The sequence below is a fragment of the Nerophis lumbriciformis genome, linkage group LG23 (genome assembly GCF_033978685.3).
Source record: "Nerophis lumbriciformis linkage group LG23, RoL_Nlum_v2.1, whole genome shotgun sequence".
Classification (NCBI taxonomy): Eukaryota; Metazoa; Chordata; class Actinopteri; order Syngnathiformes; family Syngnathidae; genus Nerophis; species Nerophis lumbriciformis.
The window spans coordinates 11,237,271-11,254,154 of record NC_084570.2 but is presented as its reverse complement, the minus strand read 5'-3'; the positions used below and the strand labels follow the sequence as shown (position 1 = coordinate 11,254,154).

The window sequence follows — 16,884 nt, the reverse complement described above, 5'->3', positions numbered from 1 at the left end:
ACTAGGCCACTGAGTAGGTTAGGGTTGGCAAGTATGCCAAAAATATCAGGCATCCCTAATGTAAATGGTGAGGGGTATGTAATTAAACATGGTGCCCTTATTTGTTTTGGACAGCAACGTGGACCACCGCCCTCTGTGGGACCGTGTGGAGAAATTGCAGCCTCGGCCTGGCAGCGGCAGCTCCTCTGGTTCCTCCAACTCCAGCTCCCAGGCCAGTCCTGGGGACCGCTTCAGGCCACGCTGTGAGTCCCCTGCTACCGTACTCAGACACTTAGCTAAGCTTGATTGCTTTATCGTTTAAACCCAACACTTACATATAATCTTCTCTCTTTTGCTTTTGAAGCATCGTCCAAATCTGAAGGGTCGCCCCTCCAACGCCCTGAGAGTGTTCCCAAAAAAAACGATGAAAAGAACTTGGCCAGGCCCACTAGACCTGCTGTAAGTCTTCTGTTTTGTAATTGGGCAGCAAAACTGTTGATAAAAAGGTTAACCACACTCTTTTTTTTTTATCTCACCCACCTGACGTGTACCTTCGCATTAATCGAATGTTTGGTATTTGTTGTGGAACCACTTAGGTTGACATGGTAAGACCATTAAAAAAGACAAAATCATCTTGCCTCTGCTGTTCCTGCTCCATTTCCGCCAGTCACTGCATCCTGTAACGGTTAAAGTTAAAACCTTTTTGCTTTTTTGTAGGATTAATTCAGTAATTATTTACACCTGCGAATGTGCCATTGTGTGCCTGCACGATTCCTTCTCCACTTTGTTACCCTACGCAGTGGCTGAAGCTTCCACCATCGGACTTAAACACAATTTCAATGACGTGCATGCGTGCGTTTGCTGTCACCTAGCTCATGTTTTTCACTGCTCCTCAGGACCTGACAGCCCTCGCCAAGGAGCTCCGTGCAGTGGACGACGTGCGACCTCCCCACAAAGTGACTGACTACTCTTCCTCAAGTGAGGACTCTGGCACCACCGATGAGGAAGACGATGAAGAAGTAGATCAGGAGGCGGGAGAGGAATCCACCTCGGGTGCTGAGGACTCTCGGTCAGTTATGCTATACTGTTTGTCTGGGTTGTTTTTTTCAACGTAGATTTTATTAAAATGGGTCTGATTGTGGCCATCAGGTCCTCTCATGGTTTCCACAGGAGGCTGAGTAATGGAGAAACTGGGTCCGCCAAAACAATGCTGGTTGAAGACTCTGAGAGCGAGCAGGCTACTACTCCGTCAAAGGATGGTACGCTGGTCATCAGACAGGTACAAGAAGAGATGAGAAGATCTTTTTAAAACATTGTCAGGACATAACTGTGGCGTCAAAACAGTGTCAAAATCTTGCACATATTGGGACACTCCTTTTAAGAGGGAAGAGTTCACCCAGATCATTTTATTCTCAGGCTGTCTAAATTGATGAGAGGTGACTAGAATGGAACTTAAACAATTTATTCTACTAAAAAGGAGTACGTACAAACAATAGCAATACCAACGCTGGAGAGTTAACTAAGCTGTCTAAAGTCCGGAACAATCTCTAAAATGGATGCCCTCCTCGCATGCTATTTGTCCGCCTTGGCTGCCTCGTCTTGACACGGATGGAAACTGAAAGTTAACTTGACGTGTGTGTGCCGAGCGCACTCACCTCTGTCCACTCTCCCTTTGTCTCGTTCCTAGTACCTTTTCCTCCGGAGTCTAAATGAGATACATGCTTTGGCAGCGTGTGTGACGTTCCACTCTTTTGGCACTTAGGGGCGGACATTGAGTAAAAAAAACCTGTGTTCGGGTAGGGCGATGTAAGGTACCGGTAATCTAGCTGCCCACATCCCGGCAAGCAATTTAACGTGATTGGGATGTATTGTTTCCAACAAATAAGCGTTCGCATGTGACACCCCCATGGAATAACCGCTGAGTATTGTATTCAAGCAGACACTTTTTTTTTTTTTAAATAAAGCTAGACATGTGAGTAATAGTATTTTAATTAGCTACATTCATTATGTCAGATGCAGAAGATAAGCTTTCACGGTTGTTTGATCGATTTGTTCCAACTGTTTCATGTTACTATGCAACACACAATACACACATAGCCTCTGCAACTCCCCTCTTTTCTGTTTGGTCACTTTAAACACCCACTCGTCCTGGTCGGAGCCTATTTAAGGGAACTGTTACTGACAAACTGTTACCCTTCTCAAGAAGAGTAGTGTTTAGAGTAAAGTTTAGACAAAATCAACTATTATATCATTGCTTATTGAGTAAAATGCTTACAATAAAAACTATAAAATAACACATTTGATCATCACACTCGCGACTCTGGCACTATGACATCATCATTGATAAATGAGCTAACTTTTATCATATAAAGTAGGTCTATAAAATGCAACGGTTGGTAAAAGTTGTTGTTAAAGATCGCCATTTTTGACATGACATAACATATAATGCCATCGTTTAATAGGTTGCAGTGTAAAACATGTATATTAAACGGCAAAATACAATAATATTGGCTATTTGTCAGACTCCTTTCAGAAGGGACACACAACAGGCTCCCTCAAATTGGCTCTGATCAGGAGAAAGTAGGTGTTTAAAGTGACCAATCAGAAAAGAGGGGAGTTGCTGTGCTTTGTATTAAATGCCTGCTTCTAAGTGCCAAAAAGGGTGGAATGCTGCGCACGTGGATTAAGTGAAAGACACTTTGTGTGCTCATATTAAGTCTGCACACGCTGAGTTTTTTACGCGCTAAGGTTTTGGCACTGTTTGACGCCATATATAACCGTGACTTCCACCAGGAGAACATAGACTTTGTTTAGCGTTTTCATCCACCAATTCATCGCTATCCTCCATTTTTGTGTGAAGTATACATACGTGTATCATCATAGACCCACTGAGAATATGTTGTTTGTTGGAAGAAGAGGATCCTAAACACACAAGCCTGCACGCTCGCTCATCGCTCCTTCCGCTGCTACTTGAGCCCAAAAGTGTGCCTGTTCTTGCTTGCAGAGCACCGCTGACATAAAGCGGTTGATCAGTCTCTCTTCCGCTTCCCTGGCCGGCAACGCCCACGGCCATCCCCAAACCCCAAGCCACAGCTTCCAAGAGAAAAATGGCTTTGTTGGCCGCATTCACCACCTACCAGACCTTATCCAGCAGAGCCATCACTCCCCATCCTCTTCCACATCCATGCTTTCCTCCCCCTCCTCCTCTTCCTCCTCCTTCTCATCATCTCCTAGCCATGCCAGTCTGGCCATGTCCTCACAGAACCCCCTGGACAAGCTTGTTGCCATTGAGGTACGTGGCCCTTACTCTGCTGAGGCCAGCAACACAGGAATGGACTGCAGGCTGTCCAGGCTCGGATAGACAGTACAGGCAGCCAATCTGGGTCAAATCACAGTTGCATGCTTCTCTTTAAGTTGTCTGGGTCCATAGTAGTATAACCTTAAAAGTGCGGTGAGACTGTTTCATAGTCAAACACATTCCATTCCAGTGCACTGATTGACTTCTGATTTAGCTGGAACTATTCTGTTTCAGGGTCTGTCGCCATGTGTGTGACTGTACAGACAATATTAAAGTAAAATGTTTTAACTATCATACAAGGGTAAAAAAAAGGACCAATTATAATGCAGCAGTCCTAACATTATGACTCATTAGTGTGAAAGTGAGGCTTGCGACGCCACTGTTCTTGACAACAAGTGATGATGCAACTGGCCACACAAATACTCTTCCTCCTGTTGAGATTACTTTTAGGTACATTTTACTTCAAGGTTCTGTATTTGTTAAGGCTGACAGAGTAAAAAAGAGAGCACCTCCGAGCCTGTATGAAACCTAAAGTACCATCCTAGTTGTTGGGTCGAGCATCTCTGCATCTCCTGGCTTCGCTCTTCCTCTCCTCTGCCGCCTCGTGGCCAAGCTGACATCTCCCTCTAACATGGCTCTGTCCTGGTGGTAGAACACTGTCATAGCAGGGAGGAAACCTTCCCTGGAACTTCGTGGAGTGAACTAACAAGTGTTTCTGTGATAGTGAGTTTTTACTATTGCCTCGAACCAAATGCATCTTGGTGGTAAATTTAGGATCCTCTTCTGCCTGCACGTGATCACAAGCAGCCTTTCAACACTTTACTGCAGCCAATAATATTTACTACCATGGCTTCTTCCTTTCCATTTCCACTGTCCAAAATAATCTCATCTTCACTTCAGCTACATGTTTTAATATGCTTGTGTGTCTAACAAAGTGCTTGGATATTTTCTATAATGCTTGTTTGTTTAACAAAGAATTTTCATTACAGCGTTACCTTTGTTTTCGTTTTAGTATCTATTTCAAAAGGTGCGAAGACCAAATCGTACAAAAACCAAATCAGTTTTTCCCATAGGAAATTATTCCAGACACTCAAAAATATGATTTTTTTTATAGAGAATAATAGTTTTACAACAATAATGTAATATTTTAGGGCTGCACATATAATCAACTTCAAATCGACATTCAGGTTTTGGCTACTCTAATACCTGTATTTTTTTTTTCTCCATCTTTGAATCAGAATTGTTGAGCCTTGCCTCAATGGCCGGCTGGCCAATTAAAAGTGGGTACAGGAAACAGCAAGTTTGTGTGCATTGCAGCTGATGCAGTCAGTGTGCTAATAACAAAAATGGTTAAAATGGCTGAAGGAACTTCTCCAGTGACAGCAGTACAACATCAACTTAGTTTGAAAGGTGTGGACGACGATGAGGCTATGACAAGCGGCCTAATATTAAACCCAAATATGTCTGAAAGAAGATTATTGCGAGTTGTTTTCATGTGTGGCAACTTGAGAAGACGAACATGTTTGACAGTCTAAAAGTAACGCGACCTCTTTCATAATGTTTGCAATTTTTTATGCATTTAAATTAATAAAGTCTAAAAATCTCAAATCAAATCAATATTGCAATTTTTGGCAGAATTGTTTGTTTTTTATCCCTAAATTGTGCAGTCCTATTTTATACGTATGACACATATACAGGTAAAAGCCAGTAAATTAGAATATTTTGAAAAACTTGATTTATTTCAGTAATTGCATTCAAAAGGTGTAACTTGTACATTATATTTATTCATTGCACACAGACTGATGCATTCAAATGTTTATTTCATTTAATTTTGATGATTTGAAGTGGCAACAAATGAAAATCCAAAATTCCGTGTGTCACAAAATTAGAATATTACTTAAGGCTAATACAAAAAAGGGATTTTTAGAAATGTTGGCCAACTGAAAAGTATGAAAATGAAAAATATGAGCATGTACAATACTCAATACTTGGTTGGAGCTCCTTTTGCCTCAATTACTGCGTTAATGCGGCGTGGCATGGAGTCGATGAGTTTCTGGCACTGCTCAGGTGTTATGAGAGCCCAGGTTGCTCTGATAGTGGCCTTCAACTCTTCTGCGTTTTTGGGTCTGGCATTCTGCATCTTCCTTTTCACAATACCCCACAGATTTTCTATGGGGCTAAGGTCAGGGGAGTTGGCGGGCCAATTTAGAACAGAAATACCATGGTCCGTAAACCAGGCACGGGTAGATTTTGCGCTGTGTGCAGGCGCCAAGTCCTGTTGGAACTTGAAATCTCCATCTCCATAGAGCAGGTCAGCAGCAGGAAGCATGAAGTGCTCTAAAACTTGCTGGTAGACGGCTGCGTTGACCCTGGATCTCAGGAAACAGAGTGGACCGACACCAGCAGATGACATGGCACCCCAAACCATCACCCAACCATGCAAATTTTGCATTTCCTTTGGAAATCGAGGTCCCAGAGTCTGGAGGAAGACAGGAGAGGCACAGGATCCATGTTGCCTGAAGTCTAGTGTAAAGTTTCCACCATCAGTGATGGTTTGGGGTGCCATGTCATCGGCTGGTGTCGGTCCACTCTGTTTCCTGAGATCCAGGGTCAACGCAGCCGTCTACCAGCAAGTTTTAGAGCACTTCATGCTTCCTGCTGCTGACCTGCTCTATGGAGATGGAGATTTCAAGTTCCAACAGGACTTGGCGCCTGCACACAGCGCAAAATCTACCCGTGCCTGGTTTACGGACCATGGTATTTCTGTTCTAAATTGGCCCGCCAACTCCCCTGACCTTAGCCCCATAGAAAATCTGTGGGGTATTGTGAAAAGGAAGATGCAGAATGCCAGACCCAAAAACGCAGAAGAGTTGAAGGCCACTATCAGAGCAACCTGGGCTCTCATAACACCTGAGCAGTGCCAGAAACTCATCGACTCCACGCCACGCCGCATTAACGCAGTAATTGAGGCAAAAGGAGCTCCAACCAAGTATTGAGTATTGTACATGCTCATATTTTTCATTTTCATACTTTTCAGTTGGCCAACATTTCTAAAAATCCCTTTTTTGTATTAGCCTTAAGTAATATTCTAATTTTGTGACACACGGAATTTTGGATTTTCATTTGTTGCCACTTCAAATCATCAAAATTAAATGAAATAAACATTTGAATGCATCAGTCTGTGTGCAATGAATAAATATAATGTACAAGTTACACCTTTTGAATGCAATTACTGAAATAAATCAAGTTTTTCAAAATATTCTAATTTACTGGCTTTTACCTGTATATGTACATTTAACAGCATTTTCACCTTCTTTAATTCAATAGTTCATCGTTGTTCTGTGTGCGTTTTATGAACAAATAAACCGCAAGCACCACATAATAAAGATGACTAGAATAATCCGTAGCTTGACTCTGGCTATAATACCCACCTCTAAAAGAATCACTATATTTCCACACAGACTGAGTCACCAACACATGGAATTCTTTGTTTGGGCACTTGATTCAAACAAACTAGTGGGTTCCGCACAATAACCGTAAGATAACTGAGAGAATTCCAGTGGAAAACCAAATTATACGAAAACAAAGGTAGCACTATACTTTGAGCTATAACAGAGTGAGGACTGTTGAGTCGTTCAATCTGGTAACTCTGTGCTGAGTCTGTCATGTTGTTCCTGTGTCGGACAGAGCCAATCGGAGAGTAATTCCATGTCCAAACACAAATCATCTTCCTCCTTCACTCCCTTCATCGACCCTCGCCTTCTCCAGATCTCCCCATCCAGCGGCAGCTCACTCAACAACATGGGTGAGTCAAAAGTGGGGTAGTTTGCTGTGTCAAATGTGAGTCTTCAAACTCTTCTGTCTGCGCACAGCTGGATTTGGGCAGGACCTACGTCTCGCAGACCCACTGAGGTCTGACCCGTCGCGCAAAGGCTCAGTGGTTAATGTCAACCCCGTCAACACACGTCCGCCCAGTGACACGCCAGAGATTCGGAAGTATAAAAAGCGGTTCAACTCTGAGATCCTGTGCGCTGCCCTTTGGGGTAGGTGTTTGTACTGTGATGTCATTCCCTTTAGGCAAGAGTCTCTAAGCCGCGTTTGCAACCACAGGTGTCAACCTACTTGTCGGGACTGAGAGTGGCCTGATGCTTCTGGATCGCAGCGGTCAGGGGAAAGTGTACCCCCTCATCAACCGGCGGCGCATCCAGCAAATGGACGTCCTGGAGGGTCTTAATGTCCTGGTTACTATATCAGGTACAGGCACCGCATCTCTTCCTGGACCACTTTACTGATGAACGTGGCAAAGCATTGGCACAATGGATGGCTGACTTTGTTTTTTTTCCTAGGCAAAAAGAACAAGCTGCGAGTTTATTATCTGTCATGGCTTCGTAACAAGATTCTACATAATGACCCAGAGGTGGAGAAGAAACAGGGCTGGGTTAATGTGGGCGACCTGGAGGGATGCGTCCACTACAAAGTTGGTATGTGGGCGAAGCCGTCAAAGATGAGAGATACTGACTCAGGCTGCACAATTAATTGAGTTTTAGTCACGATTTTGGCTGTCGCCATTAAATGGTGATCGTTTAAAAACTAGGCTCCGCTGCCTATCAAATCAAGCACTTTTACAGTCGGGGGCAGAAGAGCAACAGCGGCTACTGCCCATGCCAGAGGCCATTGTGTATGCGCACCGAGCTCCATGATCACACCAGCCAGCATTAACAAACTTTCTCGGGCTGTTGCAGCCGGTTTGCCTGTTTCACTTTTGTGAAGTCTAACTCGGCGTGCGCTTAAGACTGCACTGCTGATATTAAACATGGTGTGGACGCCAACTCAACCAATGTTGGACTTCATGCACCCCCTTTACCGTATGAATCAAAGGAATGCGTAAATTCAATTACGCATCAAAGGAATCTTTTGTGGGAATACAGTTGTTCCTCGTTTATCGCTGTTAACTGGTTCCAGGCATGACCGTGGTAGATTAATTTCAGCAAAGTAAGAATTGTTAATTAGAAATATAATTTTTTTCATAGCTAGAATATAAAACTTATTATGACCATCAAAATATGTTTTTTAACCTTATTAAAGCCGTCGAGACATCAAAAAACACACACCGCCACTTTTACACTTGTTTTTTAAACATTTAGTCGACATAATAGAATATAAGACATATACTGTACTGACTTTAGATCAGTGGTTCTTAACCTTGTTGGAGTTACCGAACCCCACCAGTTTCATATGCGCATTCACCAAACCCTTCTTTAGTGAAAAATAAAATGTTTTTTTTTCTTTCAAATTCAAGACAAAGTTATGTTTTTGGTAACACTTTAGTATGGGGAACATATTCTAAGTAACAAAGACTTAATTTAGAGTTATTTGGACACTAGGGGAGCATATTCTATGTAATAAAGACTTAATTTAGAGTTATTTGGACACTAGGTGAACATATTCTAAGTAATAAAGACTTAATTTAGAGTTATTTGGTTAGGGTCAGGGTTAGAGGGTTAGGGTTATAATAAGGCCATGCCGAATAAGGCATTACCGGTAATAAATACTTAATAATGACTAGTTAAGAGCCAATATGTTACTAATTTGCATGTTAATAAGCAACTAATTAATGGTGAATATGTTCCCCATACTAAAAAGTTACCAAGTTTTTTTTACTGGTGCATAAAATGAACCGTGCATGAACATCACCTTGTTCAAAGAACAAAACCAACACATTGCAAAAACTCACAACAAATTACACACCTGCAAATCAGTCAGCTGTTGCCGTATCCGTAATACGCCGATAAGGAGAAGTTTGTATTTACACGATGAGTCGGGTGTGTTTTGACCTCCGCCGAACCCCTGAGGCCGACTCACCGAACCCCTTAGGGTTCAAACGAACCCAGGTTAAGAACCACTGCTTTAGGAGCCATGGTCTCATCTACTGACAATACTAGTGTAGTATTGATATTTGTAGTTCATCTAGAAATTGTTATGCTTAAGTGAGGCAAAAAATGTCAAATATGTTTAAACATTTGCAATAGAGTTAAGCCCTAAGTGGGATGTGACGACTGTATTTCCTTTAAACTAGATGGACTACATAACGCTGTATAATTGTATTTTGTCATTTGATATACCGTAACTTCTGGGCTTTAGAGCACATCTGTTTTTTAAGCCGCACCCACTTAATTTTAGGACACATTTTATTTTGTGCATTTGTTGAGCGCACCCGTCTACTAGCCTCAGGTGTTCACATTGAAACATGAAATGTTTAGACAGACACTTGTGTACATTCATAAATTTAAGAAAAGACGCGCTCAACCTACCGGTGAGCGCAATTGTCGTCGTCCTCCTCCTCTTGCACGCTGGGGCCGCATTCTTCCATGTCGGAGTTGAGGACTCAGGGTTGCTTCGTCCCGTGGCGAGAATTTTGTCTGGAGGCCGGTTGCCTCTGTTCTTGCGCCTTCTTTTTTCGCGTTCGGCCGTCCGGACTTTCGGAGCCTGTTGGTGGTGGTAGATTTTCCGTTGCGCGTGGAAGCCGTGTCTTCTCATAGATGAGTGACTGCATAGTTGTTTTGATTTAATGTGAACTAGTCCATCGTGACCGTGGTCTGATGTGACGAGGTTCATTTGAGAACCTGTAAAAAAATCCATAAATTACGCGCTCTATTGTATAAAGCGTAGAGTTCAAAGTCTGGGGGACAAAGTAGCGTCTTATAGACCGGGAATTAAAGTATATGTTTCACACAACAAACGATCAATTGTATGTTTGGGTCAAGCGGGCGTGTCCAATTAATGACATGAGGGCCTAATGGATAGAGATAATTTGGGCTAAGAACTACTATGATAGTCAAATAGTCATCAATTATCTTAACAATTAGTCAGCTAATTGGATTATAATTATAAGCATGAACTAATTCAATGGCTCTGATTTAGCAATCTGCTTTGAAATTCAGCTTAAGATATTTTTGGCATGTGCTAACAAACAAAGATGACTAATTAATTCATATTTATGTATTTATACTGTAACTCTGCTGCTCATTAGGCTGTTACAAAAACTAAAATAACTAGCAAACGTTTGTCCATTTAAAAGCAGTCCTCCTCAAATGTCCATCTGTGGGTGTGCGATGCCAGGGAACATATGATGAAGCGTATGTAGCACTTGCCTTCACTGTAACCACGGTGGGAGACGAGGAAAGACCGTTGTGTTGCTTCTTTTAATGTTAATATGCTTACAATGTTAAGCAGAGATATACTTATTACAATTTTATAGACAAACTATATTATTTATAGTAGAGATGTCCGATAATGGCTTTTTTGCCGATATTCTGATATTGTCCAACTCTTAATTACCGATTCCGATATCAACCGATACCAATATATACAGTTGTGGAATTAACACATTATTATGCCTAATTTTGTTTTGATGCCCGCTGGGTGTAATAAACAATGTAACAAGGTTTTCCAAAATAAATCAACTCAAGTTATGGAAAAAAATGCCAACATGGCACTGCCATATTTATTATTGAAGTCACAAAGTGCATTATTTTTTTTAACATGCCTCAAAACAGCAGCTTGGAATTTGGGACATGCTCTCCCTGAGAGAGCATGAGGAGGTTTAGGTGGGCGGGGTTGGGGGGGTGGGGTTGAGGTGGGGGGTAGCGAGGGGTGTATATTGTAGCGTCCCGGAAGAGTTAGTGCTGCAAGGGGTTCTGGGTATTTGTTCTGTTGTGTTTATGTTGTGTTACGGTGCGGATGTTCTCCCGAAATGTGTTTGTCATTCTTGTTTGGTGTGGGTTCACAGTGTGGCACATATTTGTAACAGTGTTAAAGTTCTTTATACGGCCACCCTCAGTGTGACCTGTATGGCTGTTGATCAAGTATGCCTTGCATTCACTTGTGTGTGTGAAAAGCCGTAGATATTATGTGATTGGGCCGGCACGCAAAGGCAGTGCCTTTAAGGTTTATTGGCGCTCTGTACTTCTCCCTACGTCCGTGTACACAGCGGCGTTTTAAAAAGTCATACATTTTACTTTTCGATACTGATAATTTTGAAACCGATACTGATAATTTCCGATATTACATTTTATAGCCTTTATCGGCCGATAATATCGGTAGTCCGATATTATCGGACATCCCTAATTTATAGTCACATTTTCTTCTCCCTAGAAGGGGCATACAAGGAAATATTTGAGAAGCACTACTTTAAAAGCAAGGACAGGCTCAGCGCTGACAAAAGTATTTTTTTTTAAATGAAAACAAAGGACAGTCAAAATAGCAACAAGAAAAACAAACACCAAAGCAATCTCACTTCCTCAAAAAAAAAACAAGCGTTTTGTAATGACTATGTGTTTAAACACAGGTACCTTACTGTTTAATGATGAACTCCTGGCATTTTCAGCGATCTAAAAGACTATTAATTCTGAACATTTTAGCTGTATAATACATTTGATAATTTTATGATATCGGTGTCTAATGTTGGTGTGTGTGATTGACATAATTTTTCGTGCTTTTCTTCTTTGCACTGCAAATTGAAGCTGCTTCACACCTTAAGTTCCAAAGTACAAAAAGTACTTGACTTGCTTGAGCTGGCGTACTTTGGCTAAAAGGATAGGTCAATTTATTTTTCACACAAATTCATCTCACACTTGTTAGCTAGCTAGCATGCTAACTATCTTACCAAGTTGAGATTGTGTTTTACAGTTGTCCGACATCATGCCGCCGCTTTAAATTCTCCCATATCGCGATGTACCTCCATAAAAAAACAAGGTCCGCTTTGCAAAATGAGCAAGGTATTTTTGTCTTCAACAAGATTAGGCTCCAACACTTAAAATATTTCTCACCTACGTTGTTGTTGTTGACTCAGATTCGTCTGGAAAAACTCAAGCGATGACGTTGCCGACTATTGTCGACAAATTAATTTAATTGATTTAATTGTTGACAATTTTCACAAATCATTGCACCCTTAGAGCTAAGGTCATCATGTACTGAGAAAAAGATGAAATGTTGACACCAGCAATAAACAAAAACACACAGACATGTATTTAAATATATGGGTAAGGTGTATTTGGTTTAATTATAAATTACACAATCACGTTCACGTCCCCCCAACTACGGAACCCCAGTACCGCAAGTAAATTGCGTAGCTGTGGGAAACTTTGTTTAAACTAACATATTGTATATTATATAATATAATATCATTATTTTTATCAATATTTCAATATTGATAAAAATAATAATTGTGTTGATTATTTTGGCTGTAATCGTGCAGCACTGATACTGTCTGCGAAGAATCGTCTCCTTGTGATTGTGTGGTTTTGTGTTCCAGTAAAATACGAGAGGATTAAATTCTTAGTGCTGGCTTTGAAGAACTCGGTGGAGGTTTACGCTTGGGCCCCCAAACCGTACCACAAGTTCATGGCCTTCAAGGTGAGCAAGGCCACTCCAGTCAGATATTTGTGTCCCTCTCGTCTTTGTCTCGTGTCTGCTAACGACTTCATCCTCGCTCGTTTTAAGTCATTTGGCGACCTGGTGCACAAGCCTCTGCTGGTGGACCTGACAGTGGAGGAGGGTCAGAGGTTAAAGGTCATCTATGGCTCCTGCTCAGGCTTCCATGCTGTGGATGTGGACTCAGGCGCCGTTTACGACATCTACCTACCCACTCACGTAAGCGCCCTCACCCTTACCCTTACCTTGTTTGCCTTGCCCTCCCTAAAAGGGGAACATTATCACAATTTCAGAAGGGTTAAAACCATTAAAAATCAGTTCCCAGTGGCTTAAGTTTTTTTCAAAATTTGACCCATCACGCAATATCCCTAAAAAAAAGCTTCAAAGTGCCTGATTTTAACCACCCGTCCATTTTCCTGTGACGTCACATAGTGATGCCAACACAAAAAAACATGGCGGAAAGAACAGCAAGCTATAGCGACATTAGCTCGGATTCAGACTCGGATTTCAGCGGCTTAAGCGATTCAACAGATTACGCATGTATTGAAACGGATGGTTGTAGTGTGGAGGCAGGTAGCGATAACGAAATTGAAGAAGAAACTGAAGCTATTGAGCCATATCGGTTTGAACCGTATGCAAGCGAAACCGACGAAAACGACACGACAGCCAGCGACACGGGAGAAAGCGAGGACGAATTCGGCGATCGCCTTCTAACCAACGATTGGTATGTGTTTGTTTGGCATTAAAGGAAACTAACAACTATGAACTAGGTTTACAGCATATGAAATACATTTGGCAACAACATGCACTTTGAGAGTGCAGACAGCCCATTTCAGGCGCGCTAAGAACATATATTTTTCCACGATTTCAGCACTCAGGTTAACCATACCTTAATAGACACAAAATACTGCATTACACAAGACTCGAATGATTGAAAAAAATTGTTTTTAAGCTAAATTATTGGTAAACACAGTTTATGTATAATAATGTACGTAAAACCGCGAGTAATTAATACAGTTTTCATCAATTAATATATTCTGTAGACATACCCTCATCCGCTCTCTTTTCCTGAAAGCTGATCTGTCCAGTTTTGGAGTTGATGTCAGCAGGCCAGGGAAGCTAGGGTCGATATTCTTCTCTTGATCATCTTCGGTAGCATAAGGGACGGTAGAAGCGGTGTGAGCCAAGACATCCAGGGGGTTTAGCTCGCTCATCTGCGGGAACAAACTGCCGCCATTGCTTGCCGTGCTACCGAGGTCCTTTGTCCCTGAATAGCTCACACACTCCGCAGATTCAATCGGGGTCTGGCGGCAGATTTCTTTGACTTTATCGTTGGAAATGCATCTGCTTTGAGTGTCGCAGGATATCCACACATTCTTGCCATCTCTGTCGTAGCATAGCTTTCGTCGGTAAAGTGTGCGGAACAAACGACCTCACAGCCTCGTATTTTGAACAAATTTCGTCCAATTTCTTGCCACTTTCGCATCTTTGGGCCACTGGTGCAACTTTAATCCGTCCCTGTTCGTGTTGTTACACATTCTGACAACACACCGATGAAAGTGAGAAAATGGCGGATTGCTTCCCGATGTGACGTCACGTTGTGACGTCATCGCTCCGAGAGCGAATAATAGAAAGGCGTTTAATTTGCCAAAATTCACCCATTTAGAGTTCGGAAATCGGTTAAAAAAACGTATGGTCTTTTTTCTGCAACATCAAGGTATATATTGACGCTTACATAGGTCTGGTGATGATGTTCCCCTTAAACGGTCCCTCGTTGGCCTTCAGATCCAGACCAGCATTCAGTGCCACGCCATCATCATCCTGCCCAACACCGACGGAATCGAGCTGCTTGTGTGCTACGAGGACGAGGGCGTCTACGTCAACACCTACGGGCGCATCACCAAGGACGTGGTGCTGCAGTGGGGGGAAATGCCGACTTCAGTGGGTAAGTGGCTCCATTGTTCTGTGAGGTACTTACTCCGTATAGATGTGACGTTCATAAACGATTCGAGTCTCTTCAACGGCTCTTTTGGCGTGACTGGTGAGAACCGGTTAGGAGTTGAGTCTTACGTTTGAGAGTTGTTTTTAATGTACAAATTGCTCACGCTGCCCTCTCGTGAAGAATATTGACATCACCGAGTTAGCGTTTATGTGAAAGCAACTGTACGTGCGCTCGCAGTTAATTTAAGGAAGGGGATTATTCATTCCGTCCAGGATTTCCAGGGCTTTTTAAACTTAGACTTGGACTTAGACAAGTAGCTCAGTTACAAAGGATGGAAAGTGTAAGGATGGAAAGTAGAGATGTCCGATGATATCGGCCAATAAATGCGTTAAAATGTAATATTGGAAATTATCGGTATCGTTTTTTAATTATTATCGTTTTTTTTTTGTTTTGTTTTTTTTAATTAAATCAACATAAAAAAACACAAGATACACTTACAATTAGTGCACCAACCCAAAAAACCTCCCTCCCCCATTTACACTCATTCACACAAAAGGGTTGTTTCTTTCTGTTATTAATATTCTGGTTCCTACATTATATATCAATATATATCAATACAGTCTGCAAGGGATACAGTCCGTAAGCACACATGATTGTGCGTGCTGCTGGTCCACTAATAGTACTAACCTTTAACAGTTCATTTTACTAATTTTCATTCATTACTAGTTTCTATGTAACTGTTTTTATATTGTTTTACTTTCTTTTTTATTCAAGAAACTGTTTTTAATTTATATATCATATTCTATTATTAGTACCTTATCTTCACCATACCCATGTTGTCCAAATTAGGCATAATAATGTGTTAATTCCACGACTGTATTAATCGGTTGATATCGGTGTCTGTTGATATCGGTATCGGTAATTAAAGAGTTGGACAATATCGTAAATCGGCAAAAAGCCATTATCGGACATCCCTAATGGAAAGGATAATGCAGGTATAAAGTAGACTAAAAATGTACCATAGTAGCAATATAAAATATAACATATATGTAATATTTACATATTATATATACAGTACCGGTATATAATATATACTGATATATTATTATATTTGTATGTAATATATACAATATATAACAAATCCAATTACCATGTACAATATTAGGGTATATGTAACAGCTGCAGCAAAAAAAAAAGGACAGCATAAAATAAAGAGTAGATACAGCAGAAAATAGACATTATAAACAAAGAGAGGTAGCTAACATAGAAGCGGTCAGGTAATAGACAGATATCATCTATTGCTGTATGGCGAGTGATTATACAGCTGGATGGAGTGCGTTTTTTTGGGATTGTTGGGATCTAAAAAGCCTGAATTTGCGGCAGCTATTTCACAAAGTTGCAGCAAGAGTTGTTTAATTGACTTGTGAATTGTGAGTTTGTTATCGATGTTTTAAGTGTTCCTTCTACCCTTAAACTCAAAAAACACAGCACTTCAACAAAAATTGGGGAAAAAATACTGATGTTTTACTTGTTTTTTACGTCGCATATTTAAAAGTAGACACTAAATGGCAGTCAAAGCACGTACTCTGAGCTCATTGTCAAAATACTGTACTATTTTAATTCATTATACAACTACAGAAAAAAACACCAAAGTCTTCCCTATATTGCGCTACGGATGTTCTCATTCATCCAGGTCATTGTATTCTTAAGGCATTCAATCGATTGGACTGTTTAGTTTGTCTTAATAGATGTTTCGCCTCTCATTCTCTTGTTCACAAGTTGCAGACATTCTCCGTGTATGTTTTACGCTTGAAAGTGTTTGTCCATCTTAAACATTCGTTTATGTTCCAACATATTTACCTTCGCACTTTAAGAGCATTTGACAGTGATCCGTTTTCAGTAGTTTTTGTGTGTAAATTAGAGACGATGACAGATAATCGCCACGCTTCAACTCCTCTAACGTGATGTACTGTAAATGCTGCCGCTTTGCTAGATCCGCATTGCACATGAGGATATTTCCTTAGACTTAACCTGGATAAATAAAGGTTGACTAAATACATGTACCGGTAAGTCAGGACGTCGCTGTGTTGCTATATGTTTATATAATGCATTACCCAGAAGAAATAGGTCTGGCCCACGTGGGAGGTCAACTGTTGTGCCGTTTGAGTAATAAAAAGGTGATAGTTGAAGTTGTTGTTTCTACATCACCCACACAAAAAACTTAAGTTTTGAT

General features: G+C 41.2%; 1 protein-coding gene across 9 annotated transcripts in view; it reads left to right on the top strand.

Moving 5' to 3' along the window:
* The window catches only part of LOC133622388 (mitogen-activated protein kinase kinase kinase kinase 4-like), a 71,349-nt gene that overhangs the window by 51,403 nt on the left and 3,062 nt on the right, over positions 1 to 16,884 (top strand). For 7 of the 9 annotated variants that reach the window (XM_061985090.2, XM_061985083.2, XM_061985082.2 and 4 more), the window contains 12 exons: positions 115 to 242; positions 344 to 438; positions 876 to 1,048; positions 1,129 to 1,258; positions 2,984 to 3,271; positions 6,965 to 7,082; positions 7,150 to 7,320; positions 7,388 to 7,531; positions 7,624 to 7,758; positions 12,591 to 12,691; positions 12,779 to 12,928; positions 14,495 to 14,654. In XM_061985090.2, the coding sequence (XP_061841074.1) occupies positions 115 to 242; positions 344 to 438; positions 876 to 1,048; positions 1,129 to 1,258; positions 2,984 to 3,271; positions 6,965 to 7,082; positions 7,150 to 7,320; positions 7,388 to 7,531; positions 7,624 to 7,758; positions 12,591 to 12,691; positions 12,779 to 12,928; positions 14,495 to 14,654 (1,793 nt within the window). The remainder of the gene's footprint in view (positions 1 to 114; positions 243 to 343; positions 439 to 875; positions 1,049 to 1,128; positions 1,259 to 2,983; positions 3,272 to 6,964; positions 7,083 to 7,149; positions 7,321 to 7,387; positions 7,532 to 7,623; positions 7,759 to 12,590; positions 12,692 to 12,778; positions 12,929 to 14,494; positions 14,655 to 16,884) is intronic. The other 2 variants (XM_061985092.2, XM_061985087.2) reach the window with 1 other exon arrangement.